This window comes from Eschrichtius robustus, chromosome 6, assembly GCF_028021215.1.
Source record: "Eschrichtius robustus isolate mEscRob2 chromosome 6, mEscRob2.pri, whole genome shotgun sequence".
Classification (NCBI taxonomy): Eukaryota; Metazoa; Chordata; class Mammalia; order Artiodactyla; family Eschrichtiidae; genus Eschrichtius; species Eschrichtius robustus.
Window position 1 is genome coordinate 10,842,765 of NC_090829.1, and position 27,059 is coordinate 10,869,823.

At 49.8% G+C, this 27,059-nt stretch overlaps 1 protein-coding gene across 1 annotated transcript in view; it reads left to right on the plus strand.

Moving 5' to 3' along the window:
* RFTN1 (raftlin, lipid raft linker 1) overlaps positions 1–21,126 on the plus strand; it is a 199,972-nt gene extending 178,846 nt beyond the window's left edge. Inside the window, exons 8-10 of the mRNA XM_068545867.1 lie at positions 8,641–8,744; positions 11,118–11,199; positions 19,761–21,126. Of these exons, the coding sequence (XP_068401968.1) occupies positions 8,641–8,744; positions 11,118–11,199; positions 19,761–20,153 (579 nt within the window). The 3' untranslated portion in view covers positions 20,154–21,126. The remainder of the gene's footprint in view (positions 1–8,640; positions 8,745–11,117; positions 11,200–19,760) is intronic.
* The last annotated feature ends 5,933 nt before the right edge of the window (positions 21,127–27,059 follow it).

Sequence of the window (27,059 nt, forward strand, 5' to 3'; positions counted from 1 at the left end):
GCTCACACATCTTCGCTTCCCAGATGCGTGGCACAGAACCAGGTTGACTGGATGTGGAGATTCATAAGTGAATAGTGGCACCTGGTATAGCCGTGCCCTTGGCGATACTGAAGGACTCACAGAGTTTTCTGCAAGACCGCCGCAGTGTTACAGCCCCTACTTTCCAGTTGATAAATGAAGATGAAATGTTCCTTCTTTCCAGCTTGGCATTCCCCTCTCCTGCCCTGCCCTTGCATCTCTACTTTCTATCACCTGAGGGCATGACTCTTATCTTCCCTGTGTGCCGTCATGGCCAGGGTCTCTGCTGGCCGTGGCAAAGTCAAGGCAGACCCCAGATTTCCTGAGAACATGTTTACATGCCAGCCACTTCCCTCCTGAAGCATCCTGGCTGTGGTCTCCTGAGACCTCAAGGTCTATCCAGAGATGGTTTTTGAGGCTCCATGTTGTTTGCCCTCTCAAGACATTAGATGGTGTGGATCTTTCTTCTTAAACGTGTTTCCTACCCTGGGCTGCCCTCCGGCCAGTTCCTCCCAGTTCAGGGCTTTTTATCATCTTCTGCTCTGCCCTCTCCAGGAGACCCAGGCCTCAGCCAGCCTCACCCCTCCTTGAGTTGGTCTCCGCCCATATTGGCCAACGCCTCCAAGTCTTCGTTTTCATCTAACCTTTCCCTGGCTTTAGACTGTGTATGAGTGCCCTATTGCTGCTGTAACAAATTACCACAAACTTAGTGACTGAAAACAGCACAAATTTATTCTCTTAACAGTTCTGGAGGCCAAAAATCCAAAATGGGTTGTAAGGGATTATAATCAAGGGGTTGGCAGAGTTGCATTCTTTCTGGGAGAATCTGTTCCTTGCTTTCAACTTCTAGAGGCCAACCTGCTGGTGGCCAAGCACCCTGCCCTCTGCTCCCATCCTCACATCTCCTTACCTGACTCTGACCCACCTCCTGCCTCCCATCTAAGGACCCTTTTGATCACATTGAACCCACCTGGTTAATCTCCCCATCACGTGATCCTGAACTTCATCAATCCGCCAGATCCCTTTTACCATAAAAGGCAAACTCTTCCCAGGCCCCAGGATTTAGGACGTAGACATATTTGGGGGGAGTGAGTGGGCATTATTCTTTCTACCATAGGAATCGTTCCCTCTCATTGTGGTCCTTGACCTATATGCCTTGGTTCAATACATGAGCAGCCATTACTCATTATGTTGTTATACAGCATTATTTATTTAACAAGCCCAACATTGATTGACACAGGTGGTGTCCAGTGTTCTGCTACTGTGAACAGTTCTCCAGTGAATAACTCTGTACATTTGTCATTTTTTAATATACAGGATCCATTCCCAGAAGTGCGGTTTTTGGGTCGGAGGGTAAATGTATTTGTAATTTTGAGAGATACTGTCAAATTGTTCTCCCTGAGGTTGAATCTGTCCTCCTGCCAGCCATGTATGAGAATACTTACCTCCCCACAGCCTTGTCAGCTAAGTAGTTCTCAAACTTTGGGGTTTTTCCAATATGAGAGGTGAAACTATGATATCACAGGGTAGTTTTGATTTGCACTTCTCTTATTGTGAGATTTGGTATATTTTCCTCTGGTTTACGGCCATTAGAATTTCCTTTTCTGTGATTCTCTTCCTAGCCTCATCCCATATTAAAATTTGGATTACTGGATTTCTTTTCTTATCAATTTTTAGGAGCTATTTTTTTGACTGTAATTTGAGCTACAAATAGTTTCCCATCTTGTCATTTGTCTCTTGCCTTTGCATAGCTTGTCATTTGTCACGCAGTAGGGGTTTTATGACACCAAATTTATTATTTTTTCTTTATGTTTTCTGGATTCTAAGATGTTTAGAAATGGCTTCCAGTAGGCCCTTTAAAAATTAATAAAATTGTGTTAAATGTGGGGAGTTGGACATAGGTAGCTATTTCTTCTCTCTTCTGAAAAATCCCAGTGAACTGATACTAAAAGAATGATGGATTTATTTGTAAATTTATTTGTAATCCCCAGATCGGTACTCTTGATGCTTTCACAGTCACTTGCAGATGTATGCCTAGTGGCAAAAAAAAATTATGTTGCTGACATGCATGTTCCCAGCTAAGCTTTCTCATTTCAGCTGTCATGCTGTAAACAAGTGTCCTGTTCGCAGTTCACTTAGTGCCATATTTTTCACATGCTTGTGCTTTTTGTTGGTGACTTCACTGTATAAAGTTGCCCCCAAGCATAGTGGTGCAGTGCTGTCCTGTGTTCCTGAGAACAGGAGGGCTGAGATGTGCCTTATGGGGCAAATACGTGTGTTAGGTAAGCTTTGTTCAGGCGTGAGTTACAAATCTGACCAGAGGCTAACAGGAAGCTAACCCTGTATTTCCCCAGGAACAGTGGTTCAGTATCTGCTAATTCAGTGTTTGTGGCGACATTATAGAACAGAACTCCCACAAATAATGAAAAATGACTTTAGATGATAGATAGATAGATGGATAGAGACATAGGTAGGTGGGTAAGTAGGTAGGTGGATGGATGGATGGATGGATGGATGGATAGGAAGATAGTTGATAGATAGATAGAGACATAGATAGAGACATAGGTAGGTAGATGGATGGATAGATAAATAGATATGAAGATAGATGGATAGATAGAGACAGATAGGTATGTAGGTAGGTGGATGGATGGATAGATAGGAAGATAATAGATGATAGATAGATAGATAGATAGAGACATATACAGGTAGGTAGATGGATGGATGGATAGATACCCACAAGAACAAAAAGATTGGAAGAAGAGAAAGTGGAAGATGTGTGATTTCAACAGATTTTTAGAAGATGGAAGGTGCATGGAGGAAGGCGGATTAATTCAGCAAAGTAGAGGAAGCCGCACCTGGATGTAGAAGGGATCCTGAGGAAAGCTCTGGTCTTCAAAGCCTAAATCACTGCAGGATGGTGGGATGTGAACTGCAGAGCTGAAACTGGGGCATTGGGGTGAAGTCCTTACACAGTGTGGTAAGATCCCTGGCTCCCACCTCTGTCTTGTGCAACCTGGTGACTGCAGAGATAATTCAAGGATCAGACGAAACGACTTATAGAGATAGAATATATGTATCTGTGAAACAAAACCAAGATGCTATAAAAAAGAAATGATCAAAAGAGAAGAAAGAGCTTTGGGGTCTGAAAATAGGGCAGCAGAACATTTTAAAACATACAAAAAGACTGGAAAACAAAATAAAGGACATCTTTCAGAAGGTAAAATTTTTAAAAAGTAAGAAAACAGGGGGAAAGAAAGGTAATAAAATTAAAATATCAGTCCTACGTTTTGACTAATAGGAAGTCCAGAAAGAAAGAAGACAGAAATGGAAGAGAGAAAAATGATCAAAAAAAAAAAAAAAAAAAAACCAAAACACTTTTCAGAGCCAAAGGCCAAGAATCCTTTGAGGGCAAAGCCACTGAGTGTACAGCCCTTTAACACACACACACACACACACACACACACACACACACACACACACGAAGGCATGTTGTGAAATTCTGGAACTTCATGGGGAAAAATATCCTGAAATCTTCCAAAGCAGCACAACAGGTTACACTCAAAGTATTAGTAATCCAAATAGATATCACAATAGCAATACTGACATCTAGAAGCTAGTGGAGCAATACTTCTAAAGTGTTAAAGGAAAAACAGATTTCAGCCTAGACTTCTGTACCTAAACTGTTAGTTAAAAGTGAAGACAAAGACATTTTTAGGAGTGCAGGGATGCAAATAACTTCCAGGGCATTGTTTCCTAGGGAGCCACTAGAGGATGTGCTCCAGCAAAATGGGGAGGAAATCAAAAAAGAGAAGACACCAGCCATAGACAGTAGTGGAGGGAGAACACAGTCCTGGGAAGCATCCACACCAGATTGAAGCAAGGGTACAGAAAGTTCCAGAAATTATGTCTCCAAGTGGAAAAAAATTAGAACTAGTATATTTAGGTACCTGGGATAGTTATTGATGGGCAGGAAGAAGAAGTGTTGGAACATGTGGAATGAATTAGTGATGGGTTCATGTACAACCACACAGATGAAAGAAATTGAGGCCACAGTTAACTCCAGGAAAAATAAAGGACTATATTAAAAAAAAAAAAAAGAAGAAGGTGTGGTCACAGTACATTACTTGACCCAGCAATATTTGCAATAACACAAACACAGACTTTTGATTTAATTAAAATGATAACCATTTGGGGCATCAGGAAAGAGAAAGTAAGAAATGGGAATGGGAGCTCTAAGCCTTCATTTCCCATGGTAGGAAATCAAAAGATACCTAAAACTGATAAGTAAGGAAACAGTATATAAACATGCCCTGCCAATTTGTGTTAGGCATTAGTGCTTCGGTAGCAATTTTACAAAAGACTCTTGCATGCCTCTTGCTTCACATGCCCTCTCGGGGAAGGGAAGGGAAGGGAAGGGAAGAGAAAGACCCAGCTGGTGGCTTTCTCCAATCATTGTTTCAGTTGTGGAGACCAGCCCAGAAGTCCTGCATACTTTTCAGACATGGAAATTGAATTCCTCTCTTCATTCACAGTCATGAATAAGGAACAAAATATCACCTTTTAAGCTGCTTTTCTCCCAGATTCTTCCAGAATGGAAACAAGGAGAAGAAAAGAAGAGCACACTGACATCAGGATACAAACTTTCTCACTGGACCGATGTGTTACCTCCTACTATTCCCCTGCACAAAGGATCTTTGAAAGGATCAAAAGACACATGCATTTCTTAGTAAACTCTACATCATGTTGTTCTGTTTTTGGAGGGTAAGGGAAAGTTGTGTCGGATGCCTGTTTCTTTAGTGGATTTGCAACCACGGAGAAATTACAGGGAACAAAGGAAAAAGAGCCATAAATACAAATGAATCCCTTTTATACAAGTCAAAGAACCACAGGACATGCTTCATTTTTTTTTAACACTCCAGGTGTGATCGGAGATTATGTATCCACACAGGAGAGTGGAGAGTTAATTAAAATTTTTGCACCTGTTCCCAGAAAGAAATGTCTTTTCGTTCGATAAGCGGGCTGGCTTTGGAGTGCTGTTTGTGCTTTTCTCTCCTCACTGGAGTGTCACAGAAAAGGAGATCAAAGAGAGCCTTCCATCCGATGCGTTTCCGACCACCTTTCCTAGCTAATGGACTTGAAAGCCTCTTCCACTGACTGCACGGAGCTCATGTCATATTTTAGAAATGTCGTCTTCTGACTCTGTTGATAATACGCAAACCGGCTTTGATAGGTGCTTGTGGAAAACCACATTAACCGTTAATTAAATCAAGACCGGCCCAGAGAGTTGGAGTGGGAGAGTCTGGCAGAATGAAATACCTCACCCCCTACCATTTGTATTTTACTTTTCAACCCGTCCTGTGACAGCCGGCTGGGAACACTTGTGATTGAACTCTCAGCTCTCTCAAGCAGGGTCATGTTTTGCTGTGGTTTCGCTTTTTCCTTTTAGTCTTTATGATTCTGTACCCTCTGGCTGACATCCCCTACCTTGAGGGAAAAAGCTGTTGGGGAGAAATCCTGCCATCTTTCTCTTTAAGATGGTGAATGAGGGAAATAAAATAGAGCAAAGCAGAAGCAGCCCCGCGAGGCCTGTCTGGGCAGGCGGGTCAGGCTGCCTCGGGGGTGCCCATTGTCCTGCTGCGCTGGGTGCCCGAGGAGAAAACCCGGCCGGGGCACAGGCACAAATAAAAGGACTCCATCCTGCCACTCAAGGCTTTGTGAGCACCACGCTTGTCCTGGTTGCCATGGCGATTGCCTGATTGTGGCTGGTTTGTCAGAGTGCTTGATAAAATGGGAAGGTTATTTTTGATAGACCCAAGTATCTTAACCTTGCAGAGCTTGAGTGTGGATGTACCATTTTCTCTCTCTTCTCTTTAAATCAGGAATGCAGGGATGGGGGCACGGGCTCTCAGGATAAAGCTGCCACAGCAGGTGGTGAGGGCCCTGCCCAGCACGAGGGACACTGGCCGTAACTGGTCTGGAAGGGAGGTCCCGTGTGTCCAGGGGGCCAGCAGAGACAGGGGTGGCTGGGTCATCCGCTGCCGCCTCTGGCCTGAATGGGGGCTTCAGGGACGAGGCCAGAGTGGGGTTGCCTCCTAACCCTCTCCCGTCAGTTGGTTGTATTTGTACCTGTCTCTCCTCTCTTCTTTCCTTCTCTTCCTGCTCCCCCTTCTTCATTAACTCCCCTTCCTTTCCTCCTTCTCTTGCCCCTTCCCCACCCCCCTTCTTTTGTCCCCCACCTTCTCCCCTTCCCCCCTCCATTGCTTTCTGCTGCACCAGTATTAGTAACAGAGCTGAGCCTTTCAAAGTCCCCCGACTTCTCCTTTCGTGGAGGATGAAAGGAAAGGTAACAGCTTTCCTTTCGAGGAAATTCAAAAGTAACAGCTGATCGTTTCTGGCCACAAAATTGTAGACTCTTTTCTGTCATCTGAAGAAAGCTAATTGATTATCTAGGCAGTACTTTTCAGACTTAGCTGCATCTCAACTACTGGAAGCACTCTTTAAAAAAATAGAGCTACCATATTATCTGGCAGTTCCACTCCTGGGTATGTATCCGAAGAAAAGAAAACACTAATTAGAAAAGATACATGCACCCCAGTGTTCATAGCAGCATTATTTATAATTGCTAAGATACAGAAGAAACCCAAGTGTCCATCAATAGATGAATGGATAAAGAAGATGTGGTACCTATATACAATGGAATACTATGCAGCCATGAAAAAGAACGAAATAATGCCATTTGCAGCAACATGGATGGACCTGGGGGGTATTATGCTTATTAGTGAAATAAGTCAGACAGAGAAAGACAGATACTTTATGTTTCCACTTACATGTGAAATCTAAAAAATAAAATGAATGAATATAACAAATTAGAAACAGACTCACAGATACAGAGAACAAACTAGTGGTTACCAGTGGGGAGAAGGAAGGGGGGAGGAGCAAGACAGGTAAAGGGGATTAAGAGGTACAAACTACTATGTATAAAATAGATAAGATACAAGGATGTAATGTACAGCACAGGGAATATATATTTTATAATAACTTTATATGGAGTATAATCTATAAAAATATTGAATCACTATGGGGTACACCTGAAACTAATATAATATTGTAACTCAACAGCACTTCAATTAAGAAAAGAAAAAAAACAGAGCCCTGGGCCCCACCCCCAGAGTTTCTGATTGTGCAGGTCTGGGGGTGGGTCCCAAGACCCTAACAAGTTCCCAGGTGATGCTGCCGGCTCGGGGACCACACTTTGAGAACCACTGACACAGGCCAACACTTACTTTATATAGTTGAGGCTCCCCGAGGGTACGTTGGTTGCCCGGTAGCCACGCTGGGATGGATGCCCAGTGACAGGAGTTTTAAAAGCCGTTGGGAGAGGCAGGGCTGGTTTTTCCCTCATCTCTCTTCTGGCCCCGGGTTCTGTCCCCAAAAGGCCTCCAGCAGGACAGCCCCTCGCCGTGGGTGGTCCCCTCTGAGCAGCGCCGCTCCCCGGGTGAGCCTCTTCTCAGCGCTCCAGGCCCCTCGCGGTCTGGCATTTGTCTGTGCTGGGGTCCCCCCCTGGAAGGCCTCTTCCCCAGCTCCGCCTGCCCATCTCCACCCAGCCCCTGAGCCCCAGGAAGCCCGCCTTGAGCACGATCGCTAACAGTCCTGCCTCGTGGCCCTGCCAGCGGGCTGTTTTGGATTTCGGTCACCTGCGTGTTTGTGCCGTGGCCTCTGCTGGACTGAACTCCAGCAGCAGGACTGTGCCTTCGTTCACCTCCGACCCACCTTGGCTCCGAGGTACTTGCTGAATGAGTCCTGCGGCGGCCTCCGCTGGAAGGACTCTACACACATGTCAGCAGTGTTTGAAGCCACGACCAGGAGCTGACCGAGCAGAGAGTGGGCGCAGAGTCTACGCAGGGAGGGGTGGGGCTGGAGTCGGAAGTTAGCCTGCCTCTCGAGAAAGCAGGGTGTGAGGCCCGGGCTGGCGGCCTCACAGTGGGATTGTCTCCCTGTGGGAGCAGGACTGGGGTTTTAAATGGAAAGGCAAGCGTCAGTCCCCTCCCGCCGCTCCTCCCTGATTTCAAATGAAACAGCTTTTATCGACTCCTTGACGGCAGGATGTGTAACACAGGTGGAGCTCCCTGTTTGTGTGCACGTGCAGGGTGTGTGTGTGTGTGTGTGTGTGTGTGTGTGTGTTGCCGCTGTGGCTGGATGCAGATGACTCGATCGTTTGTCAAGTGTAATTTAACTCCCCACAAGACGCTCTGAAACCATCCGAGCAGCGGGTGTTGTCATGGGCTTAGGTACGTCTTGGAGAAGAAGTGATGGTGTTTCTTCAGTGAAACTCACAGGAGGCTATTTGTCCAGACAAGAATAAAACAAAATGAATGGATCAACCCTTTAGCTCTATCTCTTTGCCGACTGCACAGACTGAGTCGGGGCTGGAACGAAATCCCATGTTGGCAGTTGGGCTCCAAGCTCTCGAAGCATCTTCGGAGCTGGAGTAGGGCCTCAGGCTATAGGGCATTCCGCCCCTTTCTGCTTTGTTGGGTTGGCGGATTGGACGGTCCCCTCTCCGTCCCTCAGACGTCATTGGCTTGAGGCAGCTGCAGCCCTGACTGTGGCCTTTCTCCCCAGGGTGTAGAGGTGCAGACAGACTACGTGCCCCTGCTGAACTCGCTGGCCGCCTACGGCTGGCAACTCACCTGTGTGCTGCCAACTCCTGTCGTCAAGACAACGAGGTAACAATAACCATCATTACTGTTACTGAACACTTGCACTGTTCCCCATAAGCTCTTCCGTGCGTAACTTATTGAATCCCTGTGAGTCTGGTGCTGTTACATCAGTTCTCCACCTGGGAAACGGCAGGGCCAGGATTTCAGAGTCTTAACTACCCCCCCACCCGGAGCACCCCTCTTCCCACGTGGGGAGCCTCGGCCAGTGAGACATTGCTGCCTAGTCTGTCACCTGGGCTGAGGGGACCCAGGGCTCTCAGATGCAAAAGAAACTCAGCATCTGCTGTGTGCCCCGTGCTGGGCTAGGCAGGCACGTTGCATGCAAAGTCTCATCTAGTCCTCAAAAAATCCTGTGAGGTGAGGTGGGATTTTTTTGGTTGTATGTAATCGATTTTATAGCTGAGGAAAGTGTGGCCGGGGAGGTTGAAGCGCTAGCCCAAGGTCATGGCGCTGGTCAGTAGCCCCACCAAGGGGACGTGAGGCCCTGGAGTCTCAGCCCTGGCTGTGGCCCTCCCTACGATTTCAAGTTCATGGTCGTTTGTCCACCCTCAGCTCTGCCTGCCATCCCTTGAGCCCGTGGGCTTATCCTAGTCTTACCAACCCTAAAAGCCCTTCCATCTGTCATTTGGGTTTGCTATCAAGCTGGTCCTTCTAACTACCTGTGGGGTGGTAAGCATAGATATGGTTCCCATTTTACAGATGAAGAAACTGAGGCTCAGAGAGGCTCCATCACATACCCAAGGCCACACAGCCAGGAAGTGGCAGAACCCGCGATTAGACCCTCAGTCTACAACGGGCCACCTCTTTGCTGACCTCTGGGGGTGCCCCCTCCTGTGGCCCTCAGCCCCGCGCTCCCTGAGTCCTGCTGCGTGCTCATGCCCGCAGGTGACGGATGGCCTGAGGCAAGGCTAGTGCCCTGGGGGACGGCAGGTGGTGCAGCCCCAGAGCACAGACGGAGGCGGGAGCGTGGGCGCCCATCACTGCCTCTCCTGGGCCCTCACCGCATCCCCCACCCCCGGGGTCTGTGCAGCTGCAGGAGCCAGTCTGCAGCCGCCCTTGGGCCCTGGGCCACCGGGAGATTTCCGTATTGCTTCTTGGCCAAGATTTCTGTGGGCACAGGGTGGTGCCGTGGAGGGGAAGGAACCCCGGATTTGTGACCCAGAGCTTGAACCCAAGTCCCGAGTCGGCCAATTGCTGTCTACCTTGGTCAAGTCCACGTAGCTGCTTTGAGCCAGTTTCCTAGTCCGTGCAACTAAGAATGCTGCCTGCCTTCCGTTCCAGAGGACGAGAGCCGCCCTGAGAATGTATCTGAACGTGAAGCCCCCGCTGGCTCTGCGCTCGCAGCCCGGAGGGTGGGGACGGTCTCTCTGTCTCAAGCAGGCCCACCTTCTAAATCAGCCTCTGTGATCCTCCACCTTCCTGGCCTTAAATGACCCTTGCGGTGCAGTGGAGAGTGCGTGGGACCGGGCACAGTCCCCGCCGTGTGACCCCCGGCCTGCTCCTTGACCAAGCTGAGCTGTCCTGTCCTGTCCTGTTGGTGAAAGTAGGGGTCCCATTGTTGGGAGCGCCGGGTGCAATCGCCCAGCCCGGCCCGGGCACAAAATAGAAAATGCTAGTCCCCTCCCTCCTTTTCCTCCAACACCCCATGTAGTGACACATCACCTCAGCAGAGAAGACATTTGCCAAATGGAGGTTTAAGAAAGTGATCCGAAGGCGCGGGGTTCGGGATGGCCAGAAAACAATGATCTCCGTCACAATATTTCTAGCATCTTTTTAAAGGCAACTCCTTGAGGTCCTGCCTTCCTGGGAGGAAGGCGCACCCCCTGTGCCATAAAAATGAATAGTGCCCCCAGCCCGTCCGTTAATGCCAGTTCCGGCTGCTCACAAGGGTGACTCGGGTGACTCGGGTGGTGGCCGGGACCCGTGTGTAGCCAGGCCCTCTGCCCACACTCCTGTGACCGCTCAGGTCCTCGCTGGCCGCCCATCCCAGGCCAACCAGGTCCCTCCTCGGCCTCATCCCCAAAGACAGACTTGGAAGAGGCCTCCACCCTCTGATATTCACTGAGGCCACTTTGTCATCATTTGGCCAAGATGGCAGCTGTCATTTCACATCACGGGAAAAGGGGTTTTCAGCCAGGAAGCTGCCTTTCAAGGGTGCACACAAAGCTTTAGTTGGGCCCCCGAGATAGCAAGCAAGGGTGGGTGGCCTGGGGGTGGAAAGGTGGGGGGCTTCTTGACCTCCGACCTCTCACTCTCGGGCGGCCACCTTCCTTCCCACGGGCAGCCGGCCTGGATGAAGTTCAGGACGGCGGCCTCCGTGTGAGGTGTGGGGCTCCTCCAGGTATAAAGGACTCATTCTCAGCTCTGCCTGTGTTACAGGGAGGGGAACGTATCCACCAAGCAGGTTGTCTTTCTTCAGAGACCGTGTCTACCTCAGAAAATCAAGAAGAAGGAATCAAAGGTGAGTGACCTTGGCTGCCCTCCTGGGCTTTGCTCACCAGAGCCCGGGGACACCTGAGCCGCTCGGCAACGTGAGTCACATCCGGGCAGGTGAGGGCACCAGAGGGCCTTGTCACCGGTCTCCTTCCGCGAGGACGCTCTGGCCGCCGGCACTCACGAGGCTGAAGGGGGAGTGGGAAGGCAGCTGCAGTCTGACTCCAGCTGGGACGGCTGAGCTCACGCCCAGCTTCTCTGTATCACTTAATCTCCTTACGAGCTGGTTGACGCCCTGCCCTGCCCGTGGGTCCCTTGGGACATCAGAAGTTTGGGGATCTTGGCAGAGAGAACCTGCCAGACCACCTTCCCCACAGGCCCCGCCCTGCAGGTCTGAGTGGCAGCGGCTGGTACAGACAGAGGGCATCTCCCCTGTGGAGTGGGTCCTCAGGCCAGCTGTCCTGGGATGGCCAGGGGCCTTTCCCCTCTCCTTGGACGTCACGTGAACTGTCCCAGAATACAGTGGCACTGAGAGACGTGGCCGTTCCCAGAGTTTTTCCCGTGTTTCCTGAGATTGAGGCCAAGTCCTGCCCTTGTGTGACATGATTCCGAGGCTTCACACCCCCATGCTTTGCCCCCTTGGGTGCTCCTCCCGTGGGTGTTCACGGTCACTCGGAAAGAGAGTCGAGGGAACCTGCCAAGTCCCTGGAGCCAGCTGGCTCCCCCTGTGACGGACAAGGCCACACTGTGGGGCAGAGCCCACCGGACCCTCCCATCCCCTCACCTGGCACCATCCCCGAGCTCCCCACCCGCGGTTCCTCGTGTTCTTGGGACACGGAGCCCGGACAGGAGCACCAAGCAAGTGAACAGATTGGAGCAGCCCCTCTGCAGCCAACAAATCCAAGGGGGGACCGCTGGTGGGAGGAACTCCAAGGAAGTAGCTCCAGAGCCAGCTGGGGTGGAGTGCAGAGGAAGGGCTCTCCAAGCTCGGAGATGCCAGTGTGACAGGTGACAGCAGCAGAGGACCAGAAGGCAGCCACCGAAGCCACCATCACCCACCAGGAGCAGTCAGCCACCAGCTGGAAGACGGATGGCCCCGGGCTGCCACCAGCCACAGCTTGGCCTGGGCTGCGGAGCCGCGTGCATTCACGCGGTGACATTCTAGCAGCACCGCCGAGGTCTCCCACCAGACGCCAGGCAAAGCCCAGCGTTTGCCCTGACGAGGGGGACGTGGTGCTGCCTTTTCCTGCCAGCGCGTCCTGGTTGTGATGCCAGCAGATCCCAAAGGACAGACAGGTGGCTTGATTCTGCGCATCTCACCGAGGGGACAAGCCAGTGGAAACCCGAGGGCAGGGAGATGTTAGGGGTAGAGCTTTAAGGCTGCTGTAAGAAAGTAGAACAGCGTACCTCAGGGAAGATCCAGGGAGGTGGGAGTCAGCCTTTTCTGGTCAGTAGAGACGTCCACCCCCAGTGAGCTGCACGAACCCGGGCAGACTTTCTCATGAAAGGGCTTATTATTCATCCCTGCTCATTCCTGGGCTTGGGGTGACAAGCACTGTTCTCTGTGTGACCTGGGGAGGCCACCTCACTGTCAGAGCCCCAGATGGGGGGACTGTACCATCCCATCACCCCCGTCATCCACTCCTCACTCAGCTGACGGGTCATCGTCCTGCTCCCAGGAGACCGTGCCCCCCGCCCCGTGGCCATGGCTCCATCCTCACCGTGCCCTAGCCCCCCGCGTCACTGACACTGTTCGTGCCCTCCATCCCTCAAAGCACTGTTTTCTCTCGGCTGTCCCACCACTCTCGCCTGGTTTCCCACCTAGTTCCTCATTTCTAGCCCCATTTCTCCCCATTTTCTCTCACCTCTTCCTTAGAAAATCTCATCCACCCCCAGAGTGAGAAAATCTCACTCACCACCTCTGTGTCACCGAGTCTTACCTCTGCATGTTCAGCCCTGGCTTCTCCCCTGGGAGCCCAGCTCCACCTGCCCTGTGGCTACTCGTGACCTTGCCCTTTCCCGCACCGGCCGTCACCCCACCCCCCGACCTTAGAGGAACAGCGCTTCCATGGCCCAGAGGCTCCCGCCCACCTAGAGGTTGCCCTTGGTGCTTCCATCTCCTTCCCACCATATTCAGTCTGTCCTTAAGGCACATCTGTTTTAGGTCCTAGACACTCTGAAACCCCCTCTTCTCTCCATCACCACCTGCCTGGACTACTCCAATCTCCTGATGACAGGTCTCCCCTGCAGATATGTTCTCCACTCAGAGCCAAAGTGAAGTTTCAAAAAAAGTAAATTGAATCGTGTCACCCCACTGCTTAAAATGGTTCTAAAGCTTTGGGTTTTTCTTAAGATAAAGATGGAAGCCTGTACGGTGGTCCACACGGCCCTGTGGGATCTGGCCCCCATCTTCTGCATTCCAGCCACTCTGGCCTTCATGCGCGTCCATGCCCCTCGCTGCCACAGGGCCTTTGCTTGGGCAGTTCCTCTGCCCCAGATGTTCTCTTCCTTTGTATTTTTTGGGGATGGTGTTCTCTCCTTTTAGACCAAACCAGGCTCCTCTGTGATTCACTGGGAAGAACCACGTTCCTCTCCTCTCCGTTTCTAATTATTTGTGATCACTCCTCCGCCAGTAGAATCAGACGTTCATTCCGTGAGAGCAGACCCTTTTTGTCCACACTGTTTTATGCCCAGCGCCTGGCTTTTAGTTAGTACTCAACAAATACTTGCTGGATCAATGAGTGAATAATCAAACTTCTGAGCCTGGGACATGCACAGTATGTCTAGCACTGAAATTTCAGACAAGAGATTGCAAGATTCAAACATCAAGGATGCAGCATATGTAGTCCTCTTTAATCAGCCAAGTGGACAAAATCCTCCAGTCAAGACTTTTCAGCGTTTGAAAGAAACCTCTCTGTGTACCTCTGAGTGTGGCTTTCAAAGCAAATATTAACCTCCTTGGAAGGTAACAGGTGATTTCTACGACACGGGAGAAGTCTGCCTTCCCACTAAATTACTTGAAGTAGAGGCAGATACGGACAGTTTCTTAATGTGTGAATTAAATCACCAGCCCTGCTGACGTGGAGCTCTGGACACACACGCTGCTGTAAAACGGAGGATGTTTCCTCTTCTGCGCTTACTTCTGGCATGGACAGCTAGTTGGGGTTTTTCTCAGTTTAGGCACCGGCAGTACACTCACGTGCCACACACACCCGGCTCAGGAAGGCCCATCCACCATGTTCAACTTGCAGCTGCTGGTTGGGTTCAGAGACTCGCCCTGGAACTGCTCAGGATGTGATGCACCCTTCAGGCTGTGGATGCTACAGTTCTCCCCTCAGAGCCTGCGCACAGAAAGCTCTACCGCCTCGGATCTGAAATACAGTCGACCCCTGAACAACGTGGAGGTTAATCCGAGTGTAATTTGTAGTGGGCCCTCCGTATCCAAGGTTCCCCGAACCGAGGATGCCACCAACCACTGACCGAGCAGCACTGTAGTTTTTACTCTTGCCAACCATCCGCGTGTAAGTGGACCTGCATCGTCCAAGGGCCACCTGTAGTTTCGGTTGTTCCGTGAAGACTGTGACTGTCCGCAGCAAAGGAGGAAGGGACGCCTGCTGGTGAAGGGAAGCGGGCGCGATGGTGGAGGAGGCCCTCCCAGGGACGCAGGGCTGGGGCTGTGCGAGGACCGGGGACCCTGTTCCACACGGTGAAACCCTGCCCAGGTGTTGTTCTTACCTGATTGGTTCTCACACTGTGGCCCGTGAACCAGCAGTACCAGCATCGCCCAGGAGCTGGTTAAAAATGCCAGTCTCCCTCTCCTCCCCAGGCCCCCTGAGTCAGAAACTCCGGGACAGGGTGGGGGACCCGTGTCTGAAGGAGCTCTCCAGGTGATTCTGATGCCCGCTCGAGTCTGAGAGCCAGTGTCTGAGTTGAATCGTTTAGGGCCCCTTCCAGGCTCACTCTGTGGATCTCCATTCAAATTTTATTATTATTGATCTTTGAAAAATGGGCCTGTCAGGGAGCCTTCAGTGTAGATATTTGTTTTTAGTAAGACAGACCAAAGCGTCTTTCATGGCAGTTATAGCTGGACTTCCATTAGCTGACCACTTGGCTTCATGAGTCAAGCACCTGACCTAGCAGATGAATCCTAACACCATGAAGTCTGAAAGCTGAGGCACTTAGGGGACGGGCTGAGCTATTCCGAAGGTGTGTGCCCTCTCCCCCTGGCTCCCTCTCTTCCCTTCCTTCCAGAACATGAGCCTAAAGCCTTTTCACCCACCAAGAATAAGCAGATGGAAGATTAGTGTGGGCCAGAAAACCTGTGTTTGAATTTCAGCTCTGCTGTTTTCTAGCTGTGTGACCTTGGGCAAGTTACTTAACCCCTCTGACCCTCTACATGCTCATCATAATAATGGTGCTAACAATGCCTAATGAGAGTACTGCTTTGGGGATTCAGGGAAATGGGAAAGCTTGTCACAGTGTGAGACACTCAGAACATTTAGCTTTTAGATTATATAGACCCTGAGTTTTGGCCACTGCTACTTCCCTGCTTCATGAGAATGCCCCCTTCAAAAGGAGAGAAGGAAAGGAGAAGAGTCCAGCCAGAGCCTCCGGGTGACCTGGCTGCAGCACGGGGACAGCTGTGGTGGCTTGGGGACCCCGGGCAGCTTGGGGAGTCAGTGACATCACCACTCCCCATCTGAGGACACAGAAAACGGTGCAGTCCTCGAAGACATTTGGCTTGGCAGATTTTTCTGGGATGACTCCGAAGGACAGAAAAACATTGGCTGGAGTAGTTCCCATCCAGCTCGGCATGGACAGTCCCAAATCTTTTCTCTGCCCAGCAGCCCAGGCAGGGTCCTGGAGAAAGTGGCTGGTGTGCCCGCCACAGGCCCTTTCCAGTCTGTGTCCTTCTGTCGTATTATATCAGGAGATCAATGCAGTGTGATCCTCTACAGGAAACTGGATATGGCCAGGCACCCGAGGAACCATGAGTCTGTTGTTTATTTATAGCAAGAGCAGCCTCTGAGAGGACATCGGGTTTGCATGAGAAAATAGCCAGGGTCCAGGATGGAGTCTGGCACGGGTAGATGGACACAGCTATACATCGCCCACCCGCAGAGGGTGCCGTGCCCATCCACTACGGTGTGAGTTGGCCCCCGGGGTGTGCACCCAGACCTGGGGGCAGGGGCAGCTCTTTTGGAGATTGATAACTTGCCCAAAGACAGACAGCTAACGAATGCCAGAACTGGGGTTTGAACTGGGGTTTTAGCCACCACACTACATGTAATGCTTTGGTGTCTTAGCATTTAGGGTCTTTCAGCCGGAGCAATCGCCCCAGTTTTTTTGGCAAAAGTAAAACTTCCTCCAGCTTCTCTGAGAGTTGACTGCCTCTCAGATCGCTGTATATAGGCCAGTTTGACTGGCCTTTTTCTAAGAACATGCAAAATGCAGAGGGTCTGTTTGGAGACATCCATTAAAAAAAAAAAAAAAAGGCTCTTCCATTTGGGCTGGAATTAAAATGCAGCAGCTTCTGCACACGACAAGGCAGCAGTTATGAACCATGATTGTGTGGTACCCAAGAGCCATGCAGGGCTGGCGCTGCAGTCTGCAGCATCTGTGCTGAGGTCAGAGGTCCTGGTCCTGCACTGGTGGTTAGGGGGCCCCAAGATGCCTGCTTGGCAGTGTCTACTGAAGTGGGTGCCTTTGGGGGGTGTCTGAGGCACCACTTCACCTGCAGAGGGGGTCCATTGTTGGAAACTCATGGCTTGGGTGGAAGAAGCTCAAACTACCCCCAGAGGGAAGTCCATCAGCCTTCGTACAAGAGAACCCCCAAAAAGGAGTGCCCTGGGGAAACCCAGCCAACGTTGTAGGTGAACTCATCTGGGATTTGCGGGGAGGGCGGGTGGAGGAAGACAGGATAAATGTTAAATCCTAACCTCAGCACGCACTTCACTCCTTTTCCTCTTCTTTGATGGAATATTCAAATTTACCAGTCGTGTCCAAAAGGGGCTCAACATACGAACCCCAGGATGCGTTCAGTCTCGGAGCCCTGAGTGTGTTTCGGCAGATGTCTTATTTGAGGAAGTAGACTTCTACCACTGAAAACGCCACAAAGTTGGCAGATTTTTAAGAATTTACATAGCACATTTTTGCTTCTTCCTAGCAAAGTACTCAGATTTATCTATGCATGGTAAAGCCTTAGGAAATGGTTTTCCACTGATGGTGCAACTGCCCTCCTGGGCTCTCCTGTCTAGCCTCGCCAGAAGTCACTTGAGCAGATGGCTCCCTTTATTTTTCTTTCAGTCACAGAATGGCTTAGATTTAAGTCCATATTTGGTGAAACCAGTGTGCTGTGACTCAAGTGGAAAGAAATGAAACGAAAGAAAGAAGTGGAACTTCAAGCACAACCGCGTGACCCTGGGGCCTGGAGCTGCACCTGCGGGGTGGCCGAGGCCCTTGCCCGGTGACCAGGCCCCCGATTCTCTTCCCAGCCAGACCCGTCTCTCCCCGGGGCCTCCTGACTCCAGTCCTCCCGCACCCAGCACTCTCCTCTCGGGGCTTCGCTCTTGTTCTCCGTGCCTCTCACAGCTGGGCCTGGCACGTCCCCAGGACCCTGTGGCTGGCATCACCCCAGGTGTGCAGCACGCAGCTCCCGGCCTCTGACTCTGAGCACCGGGGACCTGGGCCCCAGGATGGCAGGGCTCAGAGGGGCCTTTGCTCAGGAAGACTGGGGGACCCCTTATGTTTGGAGAGTGGAAGAAGGCCACAGTCCTCGCTGCGTTGTTACCCAGGAGCATATCCCTCTTTTGTAAACACAGGGACTCATTTCTCCGAGTCTTCCTTTACCACCCTTCACGTTTCTGTGTCTGCTCCAGCTCATTCGCCCGGATTTATTCCAAGCACACAGGCTCCCAAACTGTCTTCCTCCAGAGCAGCTCCTGCTGTCAGCAGACTCAGCAGGACTTTGAATTTTTCCTCCTCTTTTCTTCCTCAAATTAATTTCTCTTTCTGGAGATCAGCCAGACCTGATGTGTGGATGCACCAGTAACTCCTCACTAAGCCCCAAGCTGTGTTTTGACTCTTAAAATTTCAGGACCGGCTCCCCTGAAACAGGGAGCTTGGCTAGCTTGGCCGGGCTCCGCCGTCCTTCCATTCATCCATCTCACAAAAGGTTTTGAGCACCTTCTCTGTGCCAGGCTCTGTGCTGTATCCCAGGGATGCAGGAGCGCAGAGGACAGATGGCATCCCTGACCTTCTGAACTCACATCTTTTGTCAGTAATGGTAACAGCAGACACACCTGGTATATTGTGTGCTGGGCACAGTGCTAAGCCTGCTATGTGGATTATGGCATCATTGAATCGAAATAAATACCCTCTAAGGCAGAGTTTGGCAAACTATGGCTCTCAGGCCAAATCCGGCCCACTGCCTGTTTTTGTAGATAAAGCTTTATTGGAACACAGTCATGCCCGTTTGCTCACGCGTTGTTACCCATGACTGCTTTTGTGCTATGGCAGAGTTGAATGGCTGCAACAGAGAACATAAGGCCTGCAAAGCCTAAAATAGTTATTACCTGCCTCTGTACAGAAAAAGTTATTGACCCTGATTTAAGTTAGAGTTACTCCCCCCATTGTATAGATGAGAACACAGGCCAGTGCGGGGGGGTGGGTGGAATCTTCACGTGCGAGGTCTCCCTCCACGGCTTCGATGTGACCCCGTCCTTGCCCAGCTCTGTTACTGACCGTGCGCTTGGTCCTCTCTGAGCTCCGTAGACTTCCCTGTCCCACAGGGAAATGCAGGTGGGGCTCCCTGGGAAGCGGCATCTGAGATGGATTTGGATGCGGTTTTAGGGGGAGTGCCCTTGGGAATAACGCCTGTTGGGGAAGGAGGGTGCAGGAGTGGGCAGAGGGAGATGTTGGGCTGTGATGGTAGCTCTGGAGCAGGGATGGCCTTTTAGAGTTGCCCAGAGTTGGAAACAGGAGGATGGGCCGTTGTCCGTGCCTGGACCAGTCATTGGTCATAGCTTGCCCCCGGAAGGCAGTGAGACCTTTGGAGAGGTGGCCAGACTCAGAGAGGGGCTCGGCTGGGGGCTGTCAGCCTGCCCGTCCTGCAGGGGGACCTGAGCACCCGGGTTCTGTGCCCTTCTGACTGGGGTGATCTGATGAGGGGGTGGCCAGTGCGGGGTACCTACAGCTGCTCAGAGCGGAAGGGAGTGGCCGGAGCCCTGGCACTTAGGAGGAACAGGCCCGTGCCCCCTCACCCATCCTGGTCCTCCAAACGATAGTATTTCAGCATCTTCTTTCCCAGGCCTTTGGTATGGGGCCAGTTGAAAGAAATGCCCCTCGCCCCCCACAAAACCCTGAAATCTGCATCTAAAATACACGCCATGGCAGGATCGACAGGCTCTGGGTGGGTGTGACGTTTGGGCTGTGATTTGGTTTGGTGCCAGGAATGCCCTGCTCCGGGAATACCGGGCATTGCATCTTGCTGCCAGAAGTGACGTGGGCGTGAATGCAAACAAACGTCCAGGGGAAGCTCTAGATTCACAGAGGCTGCATGTATTTATCCCCATCTTCTCTGATTTCTAGTTTCAGTGGCGATTCTCCCGGGACGAAATACACAACAAGCAGATGAGGAAATCCAGAGGTAAACTCGGTGCCAGAGGAAAGCAGGAAGCAGAGGAAAATGAGAGGAATCTAGAAGACCAGTTTCCCAAAGCCGGAGACGTGGAAAACCGTGTGCCGGGGCTGCAGCAGGAGGACTGGGCCTCCGCGGAGGTGAAGGTCCCCGTGCAGGCGGAGGTCCCGGGAGAAAAGCTGCATCCTGACGGCCGGCCCTGGGTGGAGGCTGGGGCCGTGCAGAATGGTCCCTTCAACCACAGCCCCGCCCCGGCGGGGGGCTGCGTTGGGCACCCCGGTCCTGATCCTAGAGGGGATGCCGAGGAGGCGGCTGTACAGCCCGCAGCAGCAGAGGACAACTGAGGCTCAGCAGGTGGCGCTGAGGCGTGAAGAGCTGGCAGACCTGGGGCACAGTGCCGGCTGGGCTGGGGGCTGATGTGCCCTGGTGTCACGTGTTACCCTTCGGCTTGGCTTGACCTCTCCTTGTGAGCTTACCTGAGCCCTCCTCGGAGGGCTGGGTCCCTGACAGTGTTGGTTTCTGCACATCCATTTGAAATGTGCCGTAAGGCCCTGGTGTTAGAACACAAGAGGGCAGGTTGCTTCCAGACGTGGGGGCTGGAGGCCCAGCCCCGGCTCCACACCACTCCTCCAGGGAGGGGCTCGCCCATCCAGTGCCTGTGCCCACCCCCACCCAGAGCCTCCAGGGGGCCTTCGGGCCCAATCCCCGGGCCTCCCTGCCTACAAGTCAAGGCTGAGTTGTTCATCCCCACACCCCGAGATGGCTGTGTCCAGCCCGTGCTGTCTGCTGCAGCTACTTGGTGATTGTAACAACCCCTGGTGCCCAGTCGGCTGCCTTTCTCCATCTAACCCCCCCGGACCCCGCTGCTTTGGCAAAGAAAATAACATTGGGAGGGGAGGTGCCCCACCTCCTGGCTTTTCTCCAAGTGTTCTCATAGATACTGGTAATCTGAAAATGAAGAGGTAATTCTGTGTGTGTACCCACTCCTGCAGAATGTCCAAGAAAGTATTCTGTGTTAGTATTAATGCCAAAAATTTTTTTAAAGATTTTGTATTCAGCACATCATATGAACACACGTTCTTTCTGTCATTTCAAGGCAAACCGACTGGCGGCGAGCCCTTGTTACGTGCTATTTTAATCATGTCATTAGCCAAGTCACTTCCCATGTATGCTATGATGTGTTTATATCGTCCAGAATGTGGCTTTAAGTAGATGCAGCTGGCAAACCTTGGAGAGAGTGTCAACCGTTTTGACCAACATCCTGTCTCTTCTCTTTCTTGTTTAGTTACTTAAAGCAATAAATCATCTATGAGTTTAGTGCACTGTGAGTATTGAGTATTTATCATGTTGCAGCGACAAGTCCTATAGCCTCGTGTCCCCCATGCACGCTTCCTAAGTTTCTAACTCCTGGCAGCAGCTGGATGACTTTGGAGGAGAGATCGAAGCTTCTGTGGAAGCAGCGGAGCCAGCTGAGCATGCTCTGCTTTCTCGTCATTTGTAGAAAGAAGACAGCGGGATTCAGGTGCCACCAGATAAGTCAGGGCACGGCCACCTCCCATCACCCCGGGGCGGTGGAGACAAGTACCTTTTTAAAACAAACAAGAAGCCCCACGTCAATTTCTAAGCATGTCTCCAAGCTTTTAAGGAAATTATTTAATGAGGTAAGTCTTTTCCCTGCTTGCAAATTTGCTAAAATAAAACACATTTTAATATATTTTTATAGGGCAGAATTGAAAACCCTTACACAGCCACATTGTACAGTCGTTTTCCTTTGGATTTTTGAGCAAACGTCACACCCAAGCCCCCGAGCTTACAGAAAGGCTGAAGGCTCTGTTTGAAGAGAAGATAGGTTTTTTTTTCCAGCTATACATGTATATGTATTTTTCAGATTCTTTTTCCTTATATATTATTACAAAATATTGAGTAGTTCCCTGTACTATACAGTAGGACCTCGTTGGTTATCTGTTTTATACATAGTAGTGTGTATATGTTAATCCCAAACTCCTAATTGATCCCTCCCTTCCTCCTTCCCCTTCAGTAGCCCTAAGTTTGTTTTCTACGTGGGTCTACTTCTGCTTTGTATGTAAGTTTATTTGTATCATTTTTAAAAAGATTCCACTTATAAGCGGTATCATATGATATTTGTATTTCTCTATCTGACCTACCTCATTTAGTATGATAATCTCTAGGTCCATCCATGTTGCTGCAAATGGCATTATTTTATTCTTTTTTATGGTTGAGTAGTATTCCATTGTATATATGTATATATATCTTCTTGATCCATTCATCTGTCAGTGGACATTTAGGTTGCTTCCATGTCCTGGCTATTGTAAATAGTGCTGCAATGAACATTGGGGTGCATGTATCCTTTCGTATTATGGTTTTCTCCAGATATATGCCAGGAGTGGGATTGCAGGATCATATGGTAGCCTTATTTTTAGTTTTTTAAGGGACCTCCATACTGTTCCTCATAGTGGCTGTACCAATTTACTTTCCCATGAACAGTGTAGGAGGGTTCCTTTTTCTCCACACCCGCTCCAGAATTTATTTGTAGACTTTTTGATGATGGCCATTCTGACCGATGTGAGGTGACACCTCATTGTAGTTTGGGTTTGGATTTCTCTAATAATTAGCGACATTGAGCATCTTTTCATGTGCATTTGGCCATCTGTATGTCTTCTTTGGAGAACTGTCTATTTAGGTCTGCTCATTTTTTTAGTTGGGTTGTTTGGTTTTTGTTTTTTCTTTTTTGATATTGAGCTGTATGAGCTGTTTATTTTGGAAATGAATCCCTTGTCAGTAGCATAGTCTGCAAATATTTTCTCCCATTCTGTAGGTTGTCTTTTCGTTTTGTTTATGGTTTCCTTTGCTGTGTAAAAGCTTTTAAGTTTAATTAGGTCCCATTTGTTTATTTTTGTTTTTAATTTCCATTACTCTAGGAGACGGATCCAAAAAGATATTCCTGCGATTTATGTCAAAGGGGGTCTTGCCTATGTTTTCCGCTAGGAGTTTTATAGTATCTGGTCTTATTTAGGTCTTTAATCCATTTTGAGTTTATTTTTGTGCATGGTGTTAGAGAATGTTCTAATTTCATTCTTTTACATGTAGCTGTCCAGTTTTCCCAGCACCACTTATCGAAGAGACTGTCTTTTCTCCATTGTATATTCTTGCCTCCTTTGTGGTAGATTAATTGACCATAGGTGAATGGGTTTATTTTAGTCCTGTTCCATTGATCTATATTTGTTTTTGTGCCAGTACCACACTGTTTTGATGACTGTAGCTTTGTAGTATAGTCTGAAGTCAGAAAGCCTGGTTCCTCCAGCTCTGCTTTTCTTTCTCAAGATTGCTTTGAGAAGGTAAAAGAATATGTATATATGTTTTCATACAAATTAAAAAAATTTTTTGTTCCAGTTCTGTAATTTGATAGGGATTGCATTGAATCTGTAGATTGGCTTGGGTAGTATGGTTATTTTGACAATATTGATTCTTCCAATCCAAGAACACGGTATATCTTTCCATCTGTTTGTGTCATTTTTAGTTTCTTTCATTAGCATCTTATAGTTTTCCAAGTACAGGTCTTTTGCCTCCTTAGGCAGGTTTATTTCTAGGTATTTTAAGACAGTTTTTTAAAAATAAAGATAGTTTTAAAGAAGATGGCTTTTTTAAAGTTATTTTAAAATGACATTTTCCACAATTATACTCAGAAACATCTATATAGCGTTTTGATTTAATACAAATATTACCTCTTAGCCCATATCTTAAAGGATCACGACTCTTGAAAAATAGGCTCCATAGCAGCAGGCTGGGACAAAAACCACGCCCATCTCTCAACTCTGAAAAGCATAGAATCCCAGCTGCACCCTTCAGGTGGATGCCTTGCATCACCCAGAGTTGGATATATTTTTCAATAAGCAGAGACTGTGGGTGGTTGCCCTAGGGAGTGGCCTAGGCCTCGGGATTTGTAAAACACCCCAGAATTCTACGGTGCAGCCAAGGGTGAGACCCACGGCCGCACGACAGCCATGAGTCGAATCACAGCTTGTTCCGTGTGAAATGAAATGCTTGTTAACAAAAAATAAATAAGCCCCTAAATCCCAGTTCCTACATCCTGCATGTCCCTCTTAAGTGTGGGGATTCCTGAAGGAAATTTTACTTTGCCGTGGTTGCCGACAGGGAAAAAGGCTATCGTTGGCACTGACAAGGCCCCAGTGACCAAAGTTGCGAAGACTTGCAGGGTTTGGCGTGAGGCTTGTGCGTGTGGTCATTAGTCTCTGGGGCTGCAGCTGTCACAGTGGGTCTGGAAGGAATGGGGCGTTTTCAGGGGTGATCAGGTTACGGAGGTGGGGATCCAAGCAGCTGCCACAGGCACTGTGGCCACCACTGTGCAGCCCGATGGGCTGTTACAAAGTATAGCGGACCCCATCCTAACAGAAACATTGTAATAACATTTAGAGTCTTAAAGTTAGTGGCCTATAAGTAACAAAACACTGACCATCAGTCCAATCCTTGTCTGAATTTTTTCAGACTTCTAACTGGATCATACTTTAGAGTTATGCTTGATGGGACCAGCTTCAAGAAAACATTAGAAGGAGACATTCTAATTCATTTCTTATGAAGCATGTTTTATCTGTAATCTAAACATATTAATCACGGCCCATTCTAAACCACAAATCATCCTAGTTCAGGACGAGCTCGCAAAGCAATCAGTGGGCTATTATTAGTAGTAGGAATACGCTGACGCAAAGCTCACCACCCACACCCAGTGCAGGGCCGTGCTGGCCCTGGGAACTGTCCTGCTGGGCTCCCCTGAGCAGGTCTAGAGCAGCAGATGGGATTAAAGATGACATGAGAGGGCTGGTGAGGGGACTGGCTGGAGGCAGCTGGGCATGACCCCTGCTTCCCGCAGCCCTGCTGGAGGTGCTGGCACCACGTGGGCAGCACGGGACGGCCTCCCAGGGGAGTCTGGGTTTCCCGTACCTGCCCCAGAGTGACGGCATCCCGTCAGATCCAAGGTCAGGACCCAACGAACCTTCGACTGGGTTTCTGAGGTGGCTGTCCCCAGAAGAGGAAGTAAGGCAGTGTTCCCCACAGGTTCCTGTTGCCAGGCATCGCTTCTGCGGCCAGACCAAAGCTAACGGGCCATAGGCCGCTGGCCCCTGCACCCGGCAGGTGCTGGCTTCCCCAGCCCCTGTGCGTTCACGTGGGCACGAGGGGTCAGATCTCTCACTCCCCAGACCTGCGGCTTTAACTCCTATCCACTGTGCCAGGTGCTGGGGAGACGGAGCCAATCCCGGCTCCCTTGGAGCTCACAGCAGACACCCAGCAGTTGCACAGGAGTGGTAACTGCACTAACATGGGCCGTGGAGAAGCTCAGGGGGCCGTGAAGGCGGGCGTGGGACGGGGGGGTGCAGCCGGCTGGGAAGGCTTTGCGGAGGAGGTCAGCGTTGAGGCTGAGACCTGAAGGCCAAGGTCGGGGGAGCTGTCCCCGGGGAGGCAGCGTGACTGGTGGCTAAGGGCATGGATGCTGGGGCCACGCTGCTGGCTAGAAGCCTGACCCCAGTCCCGGGCATGAGGCCTCGGGCAAGTTACTTACCCCTGTGTAATATGCGGATGATAGCTGTGAGAATCAAATGAATGCATGCCAAGCGCTTAGAGACTGGCTGGCACACAGTAGGTGCTACATAAATGTTAGTGAGAAGGAGGAGCAAGAATTGAGGAGGAGGAAGCTGAGGGCGGGCTCTGAAGATTTTGCAGTTGACTGGGGAATGAAGAGGTGCTGAAACTACCAGTCACGCCGGAAACAAGCAAGTATTGTCCTTGTCAAAGGCATTTCCTCAGAATAATGAACACTCCGGTGATCCTGCCCTGTCCTGTTTAGGACCTTCCTAGAACCTCTCTCATGGATTCATTTTCAGGATTTGAACCACTAATTTCAACATTATTCTACAAAGTCATTGAAATGTAAATCTTGATCCTTTCCTTAAGACCCAGAGAACACATCTTTAATTTGGGGAGAGAGGAGTTGCTGGGAACCAGAAGCAGCTGGCTGGGGAGACATCACAGGTGAGGGGTGTGTAACGGGAACTATTTATCCTGGGTCTGGGGGCAGAGCCTAAGTTCTGCCCGGAAACGATTCTAATGGTGATGCTGGCAATTACAGCCATGGCTGGCAACTGTGTCTTAGAAATGGGGTAAAGGGATTCATTCAATCCAAAGATGGTTTAAAAACGCAGACCCCACGTTGGCTGACTGGTGAAAGAAGAAAAGTATTCCACCCTCTAACTAATGCAGTAAAATCTACACTTCCACAGTTAAATGTGTTGCTCGCTAGTCATCAAACCCAATATGGCTTTGGATTTTTCTGCTGCCTTTAAATAACATAAAGGCTCAATGACGGTAAGAAATAGACTTCACTTTTCAGAGTGAGTATTAAAATGCTTCTTGTAATGGACCTCTGTGTCTGTGAACCTTCAGTGCTAGGTACCATCTATCTTGTTGATTTTTCAATGAAAATAACAAGAAACTCATCTTGGAAGGAAGGACAACCAGCAAGCTTGCCAGTTTCTGGATCCACAAAATGCCTAAGTTGCTAACTGTCTAAAACTTCCCTTTCTTGAAGCTAGGGAACTATCAATTCACCCCCTGTCTCAGTCCAGCCCACTGGAGCCCCAATAGGCCAATGTTGTCAGTTTTCTTTCTTATTAATGGTGATTCCACCATTTCTCTTGAGCCCCAACTCCAGAATTTAATCACCAGTAGAGTGCAAAAGTCCTCTGCATCAAACCAAACTTTTCCCTTGCTTCAGTCCAAGGCAATTTCTTCTTCTTCGGTCAACACTGGAGATGCAAACAATAGTCATTGCAACAATTAATCAAATATCTGAAGACAGTTAAGACACTCCTTGCTCATTGCTCATCAGAACGGCCAACCTCAACCGCCCCTTGATCCCTAAGGCCCATTTTTCCATCATGAAATTGTAGATGGTAAAGCTGAAAGGGACTTAAGCTGCACATTCCTACCTATTTGACAGACGAGAGCAGGTTACGGAGAAAGGTGGGGTGAGTCATGCAGGAAGCAGGGTCTCTGGATGCCGGGCACCATGTTCTTTCCATCAGACCACACAGCCAATCACACTCTCGTTCTGTGTTTCTTCTCTCTAGGCTCCTTACAACAGAGAGGCGTAGTGGGATTTAAAAATCTCACCAATTGGAATGCTCTGGTGATGGGGTATTCTGGTTAATTGAGTCTCT